Genomic DNA, 8,353 nt, shown 5'->3' with positions numbered 1-8,353 from the left:
TCTATTGTAATGGAAATGTCCTTGTGGTGTAGAAAAAGCTGTATACTTTTTAGAATTGTTGTTCATAGGGATCTGATGGAATCCTGAAGAAAGATCTAACGCGCTAAAAAATTTTGCTTTGCCTAGGTGGTCCAGAATTTCATCTATATTAGGTAATGGGTACGCGTCTTGGTCTGTCAATTCATTGAGTTTACGGAAGTCGATTACTATCCTCCATTTACGTTTACCTGAAGCATCCAATTTCTTCGGGACTACCCAAACCGGCGCGTTATAAGGAGAGTCTGATGGTTCAATGATTTTTTTAACTAGCATATCATTAATTTGTCGTTCGATTTCTTGCTTATGGCATTCAGGTGGTCTATAACTTTTTATATTAATAGGTTTTTCGGATTTTAACGTAATAGCGTGTTCCGTAAGGGATGTACAAGGAAGTAAGTCAGTTTCTAAATTAAAAACGTCAAGATAGTTAATAAGGATTTTCTCTAAAGGGTCTCGTAAACTTGGATCAATATGTTTAGTTCTAATAATTTTTGCAAATTTGTTAATTTGATCGATTTTATCATCTGGTTCTATTTCGTTTGTAATCTGATGGTCTTGCTTACCAGTGTTGATGTAGCATATTTGAACAGGTTTTCCGTCTAGATATTGTGTTCGTTTTGTTGTTTTTCCCGGAGACAGTGTGTGAGGAGTAGTTTTCTGAAACGGTATAATTTTGTCGTTAATTTTTAATGATTCGTTATTGATTTCGTATTTATATTTTTCTAAGAATGGTAGGCCCATTATGCCGTCTTCTATTAAAGGAAATGAATCAGGGACTATGTGAAAGGTATGAGGTATTTGTTGTATCTGAATTATAGTCGTCTCGTGAGTAGTATGTTTGTCATTACCCATAAAGAATGTTTTGCTTTCTGTCGGCTCTATTCTTTCAGCTACTGATCGCTTGAGGATGTTGATTCCTGCTCCTGTGTCCACGAGTAGTCTTCCGATTCTCGACATTCCTGGAACTCTGCAGCAAATTTGTAGTAATTTTCCGGTGGTGCAGTTGATTCGGATGTTGTTTCTGTCACTTTGTTCTCTTGAGAATTGAGGTTGTTCACTCTTGGTGGTGGAATTTTTCCCTGGTTGGCCACTTGAAAATTTCGCGCGTAGCACTTGTCACTGGTGTGTCCTAATCTTCCGCACTTTGTACACTTCAAAGGTATCGAATGGTTTGGTCGATCACTCGGTGTATTTGGGCGTTGCCCTTGTTGTTTAGGTGGAGGAATTCTGGATGGCACTTGTCGACGCTCCATGGCACGATTCGCGTCGCGAGTCCACAGTTCCATGTCGGCTGCCATTGTTTGTGCCTCTATTAATAATTTCGGTTTACTTGGTATTACGAGCATGCCTATGTCCCTGCGGAGATTGAGCACATATGTTCGAGTAGCTTCTGTTTCTTCTTCTTCTATAGCTATCCTTCTTGAAATTGGATTTTGGTGTTTATTTTGAACGGCGTAAATTAATTCATTGAGTTGTTGTCTAAATCGTAGGTTATAAGACTGTACTGTTTCCGTTGCTCCTTGCCGTATTTGTTGTAACTTATTACGGCAACTACTAACAGTATTAGGTATTGAAACGTTCTGACGGAGTACTTCATAAAGTTCTTCATACGTTTCAATTGACGTGTATCGAATACTTCTTTTTGCGTTTTCCGTAATTTTTTCGATCAGAATTAATTTTAGTAATAATGTTTTCTCAGAACAATTACTCCTGGCATACCTGACTGATTTGATAAAATCTTCAACTCCTACATCATCTCGTCCTCGTAAGGTCTCGATGGTTCGAATGGCGTCAACTGCTTTCATCAGTTCGTTTGGCCTGATTGTTGAATTTTGGGGTGGTTGACGGGCCGTATGCATTTCATCTTCTTGTTGATTATCTTGATCTCCGCCGCTACGTCTGGTGATAGTAGACGCGTCTTCAGTGAGGGTAACCAGTTTCAGCTGCTCTGCAATATTTTGGATTTCTTTTGCACGGTTTTGGTTTTCTTCTCCTAGAGTTGTCAATTGTTGATTGATTCCTTCTTCCATCCGTTGCATCCTGTCCAAGAGTTGCCGTAGCATGTTCTCTTGTGCAGCAGGTCCGGAGGCAGTCATTATTGAAGATATTGAGGACTCAGAGGATAAGGAGGATGAGTCTTGAGAGGAAATGCTGGGTGGTTTTAATCGGTAATGTTCAAACGCCAGCTTTTACCTTAGGTTCGTTGGATCCTTACGTATCACGACAGAGTGGCACTCGTAGTCCCTTCGTCCGGAGTTCCGTAGAAAGCCCCCTTTGGAAGTTTCTCTTCGTGATGTTGAATGGATCCTGGCAGGATCGCCAAAATGTCACGTGGAAAGTTCACAGGTTTTTAAATGAACAGCACTTTTAAAGGTTTGGCACTTTATTTTTATAATATGATTTCGACTGCTCCGCTTATGTCCGGTAAGGTCTTTTATAATGTCGCTAGTGGTGGAGAAGGGGCCGATGATTGACAAGGTGGGATGTCCGTGAGAACGCGTCTTATCGAATACTTAAGTAGGTGGTCGTAATATGATGTTTAGGTGTCCGGTCGTGAGGACTTCGATTGTTTGAATATCGATCGCTTAGGCGGATGGCCGTAACATGATGTTTGTCCGAACGTGGGAAGAATTCGATTAATGTACGTTCTAGGCGGCTGGTCGTAACATTCTCAATGAGAACTCCGGATTGGCCTCACATTAGAAAATTGAGGTTGGCGGACAATGATTTTTTGACACCAAGACCAGTCGATTTAATCATTGGAGCGGATTTCTACGGAAGGATCATCAAGCCAAACATCATCAAGGGCTCACCAACAACACCAATTGCTCAACTTTCCATTTTTGGATGGCTCGTCATTGGCCCAGTCAACGAATCACATTCAAACACTCATTATTCACATTTTGCAGTTGCTCAAGACGACCAGAGCAATCTGCAAGAGCTGCTCACTAAATTCTGGGTTCAAGAGGAATCACCAATGGACATTCCAAGCATGCTCACTCCGGAGGAAGAAGAATGCGAATCACATTTCTGTGCGACTCACACTCGTGATCACACTGGAAGGTACATCGTTCGCATTCCACTCAAGGCACCAGCATCGCTCTTAGGCAATTCACACAAGATTGCTCAAAGATGTCTACAAAGCACTTTGCGACGACTCTCCAAGGATTCAACATACAACCAGCTCTACTTCAAGTTCATGAAAGAGTACGAAGAATTAGGACACATGGTAAAGGCTCAAGATCACCAAAGAATTTCATCAAGAGAGGCTGAGAACGTTGGGCCTGATGGGGAGATGACCTTGGCACATGATGCTTCGGCATCAGGAGGGTTGAGGGTCTCTTCTGACGGTTCAACACCTCAGACCTCTGCTCATCTTCAACCATATTATTTGCCTCACCATGGAGTTCTACGTCTCGACAGTTCAACAACGAAGCTCAGGGTTGTATTCAACGGATCAAAAGCTACGACATCAGGCAAATCAGTCAACGATTTAATGCATACTGGTGCTAATTTGCTCTTGAATGTTACAGATGTTCTAATTTGGCTTCGCCATTATCACCACATTTTTGCCACAGACATCACAAAAATGTATCGCCAGGTAGCAGTTCACAAGGATGATTGGGATCTCCAGCGAATCCTTTGGATCGATGAAGACCGCAATGTCATCCCTTACCAGCTCACAACTGTCACGTACGGTACAAAGGCGGCTCCCTTCCTGGCGACACGAGCACTCATGCAACTTGTTCACGATGAGGGTCATCGATTCCCTCTGGCAACGCCCTCGCTCACACATGGCAGATATGTGGACGATATCTTTGGAGGAGCAGACTCAATTTCGGAACTTGTGGAGGTCGCTCAACAGCTGATTGCATTGTGCAACGCGGGCGGATTTCCACTCGCAAAATGGCATGCGACTCACCCAGATCTTCTACGGGCTGTTTCGTCATCCACACAATCGTCAGCTCCCATATTATTTGACGACTGCACTACCAAATTACTCGGAATTCAATGGATGCCTCAAACCGACAATTTTGGCTTTACATCCACGATCACAGATCAACCAAGTAAGTGCTCAAAACGCCTCGTATTGTCCGAAGTGGCTCGGATATTTGATCCATTAGGTTTCGTCTCACCGGTAATAGTACGAGCAAAGATACTATTGCAAGAACTCTGGCTACACAAAATCAATTGGGACGATCCATTACCGTCTCAAATTGTATCACGATGGTTCATCATCAGAGAAGATCTCAACAGCTTGGCCAAGCTATCGATCCCAAGATGGTTCAACACATGGAGCAATTCAATTGTAGAAATTCATGGATTCTCTGATGCTTCTCAACTTGCCATGGCAGCGGTGATTTACATCACCGTTAGCTCTCCGTCCAACGACTCAATGACGTCACTTGTCTGCTCCAAGACAAAAGTTGCACCACTGAAGAGGCTCACAATACCAAGATTGGAGTTATCTGCAGCACTCCTATTGGCAAAACTCACAAAATATGTTCAATCAACGCTCAAGGTAAAGATCAATGCAACGCACCTGTGGACGGACTCTCAAGTTTCGCTCATATGGATCAAATCGCAAGCATCACGTTGGAAGGATTATGTTCGAAACAGAGTCATTCAGATCCAAGAACTCACTCCAAATGCGCATTGGAGGCATGTTTTAGGTACTTCTAATCCAGCCGACTGTGCTTCCCGAGGCATTTCGACAGATCAACTTCAACGATTCGAGCTTTGGTGGAGAGGCCCTCCATGGATGGCTCGAAATCAAGATCATTGGCCAGAGCAAAAGGAATTCTCAACGCTAACCATCGAGCTCGAAGTGAGACCCAATGTCTCACTCTTTGCTTCAGCTCAAAAGCTAAGTTATCATTGGGATCTCATTTATAAATATTCATCTCGTATTAAGCTGTATAGACTGACTGCACTTTGTTTCGGGTTTGCCTCACGGCTTAAGAGAAAGCTCGAAACTCCTCCTGTGATCATTATACCATCCTGCGACATGGAGAAGGCGCAGCTCTTTTGGATTCACGCGACTCAACACTTGTATTTCACCAGCGAAATCAAGACGCTCAACTCAGGCTCAACCCTGCCTGCAACTCACCCCTTCAGTCGCCTCACCGCCTTCATCGATTCGCAGGGAACAATACGAGTAGGAGGAAGACTCACAAACACAGCGCTCAGCAGGGATGAAAAACATCCAGCGATCCTCCCACGGGACGCTCACCTGTCGAAGATCATCATTGAAGATGCTCACAAGCGAACATTTCACGGAGGAACGCAGCTCACGCTCGCATACATTCGACAACGGTACTGGATCATCGGTGGCAGAGCTCCTGTAAAATCTCACATTTTGAGATGTGTCGTGTGTGCTCGTCAGAGGGGGATTCGTGCTCGTCAGATGATGGGTCAACTACCTCTCTGTCGAGTCACACCATCACGACCATTCGCTCACACCGGTGTCGACTATGCAGGACCAATCACAATGAAAAATTCAAAGGGAAGAGGCTCGAAAACAATCAAAGGATGGATCTGCGTGTTCGTATGTTTCTCCTCATCAGCTGTTCACCTCGAGGTTGTCAGCGATTACTCAACCGAGGGATTTCTGGCAGCCTACAGAAGATTCTCATCACGAAGAGGGATCGCTCACAAGTTGTACTCTGACTGTGGTACAAATTTCATTGGAGCACAGGCAGAGCTCAAACGCCTGTTCACGTCAAGTTCACAGGAGCACCGACAGATCACATCGATTCTGTCAGCTGACAGCACTCAATGGATGTTCAACCCACCAGCTGCTCCTCACATGGGAGGAAAATGGGAAGCTGTGGTGAAATCAATCAAGTACCATCTCAGGAGAACAATTGGTGAGCTCTTACTAACATTCGAAGAGTTTTCCACTCTCCTCACACAGATCGAGGCGGTGCTCAACTCAAGACCATTGGAGCCGCTCAGTGACGATCCCGACGACATCTCTGCGCTCACCCCAGGACACTTCCTCATCGGTTCAGCGCTCAACACGATACCAGAACCATCACTGCTCGACGTCTCACCAGGTAGATTGTCGAAATGGCAACTGATCCAGCAGAGGGTTCAACACTTCTGGTCTCATTGGTCTCGACACTACCTGCAGAGACTTCAATCAATCTCAAAGTGGCATCATCCATCGAACGACACCAAGACAGGCTCGTTGGTGCTGCTCACGAACGAGCATCTTCCACCGAGCAAGTGGCCACTCGCAAGAGTGACCGAAGTTCACCCCGGCAAGGATGCCCTCACCAGGGTTGCAACCGTGAAGACTGCAACCACGACTCTCGTCAGACCGATCACCAAGCTTGTCATCCTGCCTGTTCACCATCAAGCTGAGCTCACCTCTGCAGAAACATCATCAACGAGTTGCTGATGGCGGGCGGAAATGTTTGAGAATCCGCTCAGCCATGATGGCGCTCACGGTCGATCGATTTATCGATCGGGAGTTGCACATCTAGGTAACGCGTGAGGAGGGGTCTTCTCGCCGGCTCGCGCGCAACGCCGCCATTATCGATCATCGATTCACGAGTTCACCACGTGCTCACAAGCTCACCGCTCAGAAGTTTTGTTCAAGTGCGAATCATCAAGACACGATCAAGACCACTCAAACGACCCAAGGAATCCTCTGCAACTGTGCAGTGCAACAGGATTGCGAAAGGTACAGATCAATTACAATTAATTCATTGAAGCGTGAGCCGCCAACCACGTGTCAATCTCGCACGCGCTCACGGGCACCATCACCATAGCGGACCGAATTAATATAATTAACGGGGCTTATTGTTCACGACTGCCGATCAATTCAATTGTCAATTCAACGGATCAGGTGACAGATCGAATCAATAATTTATATGTCTCATCTCAAGTAAGATCATTCTTCATCGACGAATCACTGTAATTGTAATTAAAATCATTCAGACGATTCATTTTCTTGTACACAAAGATTCACAGCTGATCATTGTAGGCTCAATCATTATTTGTCAGTTCATCGTGTTCACGCAATTTTATCAGTGACTCAAATAAATCAATTTGTGAAACCCGAACCAGCAAGTGTAAAATTCTTTCCCAGCGCAATCCATCCAGGATTTCCACCATTCCTGAACAAATATCATTATTACAATATCTTCATTAGATATAATGTAATATACTGATCACTTCCCACAGATCAATGCGAGATTGTAACAATATCGTCATTACTATATGTACATTAGATACGTAATAAACACTTAATAACAGTATCGTTATTACTATATCTATATTAGATCTACTGCAATATACTGATCACTTCCCATAGATCAATGTAATTTTGGTAACAATATCATTATTACTATATCTACATTAGATATAATGTAATATACTGATTCCTTCCCACAGATCAATGTACATATAATAACAGTATCGTTATTACTATATCTACATTAGATATGTAATATACATTTAACAACAATATCATTATTACTACATCTACATCAGATGAAATTTAATATACTGATTTAATCCCACAGACCAATGTACATTTAATAACAATATCATTATTACTATATCTACATTAGATATAATGTAATATAATGATCCCTTCCCACCGATGAATGTACATATAATGGCAGTATCGTTATTACTATATCTGAATTCGATCTCCTGCAATATACTGATCCCTTCCCACAGATCAATGTACATTGAATAACAGTATCATTTATACTATGTCGAAATTGGATATAATGTAATATACTGATGCCTTCCCACAGATCAATGTAAATTTGGTAACAATATCATTATTACTATATCTACGTTAGATATAATGTAATATACTGATACCTTCCCACAGATCAATGTACATATAATAACAGTTTCGTTATTACTATATCTACAATAGATATACTGTAATTTACTGATACCTTCCCACAGATCAATGTACATACAATAACAGTATCGTTATTACTATATCTACATTAGATATGTAATATACATTTAATAACAATATCATTATTACTATATCCCCATTAGATATAATGTAATATACTGATCACTTCCCACAGATCAATGCACAGATTGTAACATTATCGTCATTAGTATATCTACATTAGATATGTAATAAACACTTAATAACAGTATCGTTATTACTATATCTACATTAGATCTACTGCAATATACTGATCCCTTCCCACCGATCAATGTACATATAATGGAAGGATCTTTATTACTACCCGTACATTAGATATGTAATATTCATTTAATAACAATATCATTATTGCTATATCTACATCAGATGTAATGAAATATACTG

The 8,353-nt window shown here is 42.2% G+C and overlaps 2 protein-coding genes across 2 annotated transcripts; one reads left to right on the top strand and one right to left on the bottom strand.

Moving 5' to 3' along the window:
* Nucleotides 1-618: 618 nt before the first annotated feature.
* On the bottom strand, nt 619-2,597 carry LOC123988930. Its single transcript, XM_046289689.1, has 2 exons — nt 888-2,597; nt 619-696 (listed from the first exon to the last, which is right to left on the bottom strand). Exon 1 carries the CDS (start codon nt 2,133-2,135, stop codon nt 930-932), a length of 1,206 nt encoding a protein of 401 aa, XP_046145645.1. The 5' UTR covers nt 2,136-2,597; the 3' UTR covers nt 619-696; nt 888-929.
* Nucleotides 2,598-2,713: 116 nt separating this feature from the next.
* LOC123988931 lies at nt 2,714-6,445 on the top strand. Its single transcript, XM_046289690.1, has one exon. It carries the CDS (start codon nt 2,714-2,716, stop codon nt 6,443-6,445), a length of 3,732 nt encoding a protein of 1,243 aa, XP_046145646.1.
* Nucleotides 6,446-8,353: the final 1,908 nt, after the last annotated feature.

The sequence above is a fragment of the Osmia bicornis genome, unplaced genomic scaffold, assembly GCF_907164935.1.
Source record: "Osmia bicornis bicornis unplaced genomic scaffold, iOsmBic2.1, whole genome shotgun sequence".
Lineage (NCBI taxonomy): Eukaryota > Metazoa > Arthropoda > Insecta > Hymenoptera > Megachilidae > Osmia > Osmia bicornis.
The sequence above is the reverse complement of the archived record's forward strand: the minus strand, read 5'-3'. Positions and strand labels throughout refer to the sequence as shown.

What these genes read in the sequence shown, in the direction of transcription:
- LOC123988931 (XM_046289690.1), top strand. Translation starts at nt 2,714, where the DNA reads ATGAGAACTCCGGATTGGCCTCACATTAGAAAATTGAGGTTGGCGGAC.
- LOC123988930 (XM_046289689.1), bottom strand. Translation starts at nt 2,135, where the DNA reads ATGACTGCCTCCGGACCTGCTGCACAAGAGAACATGCTACGGCAACTC.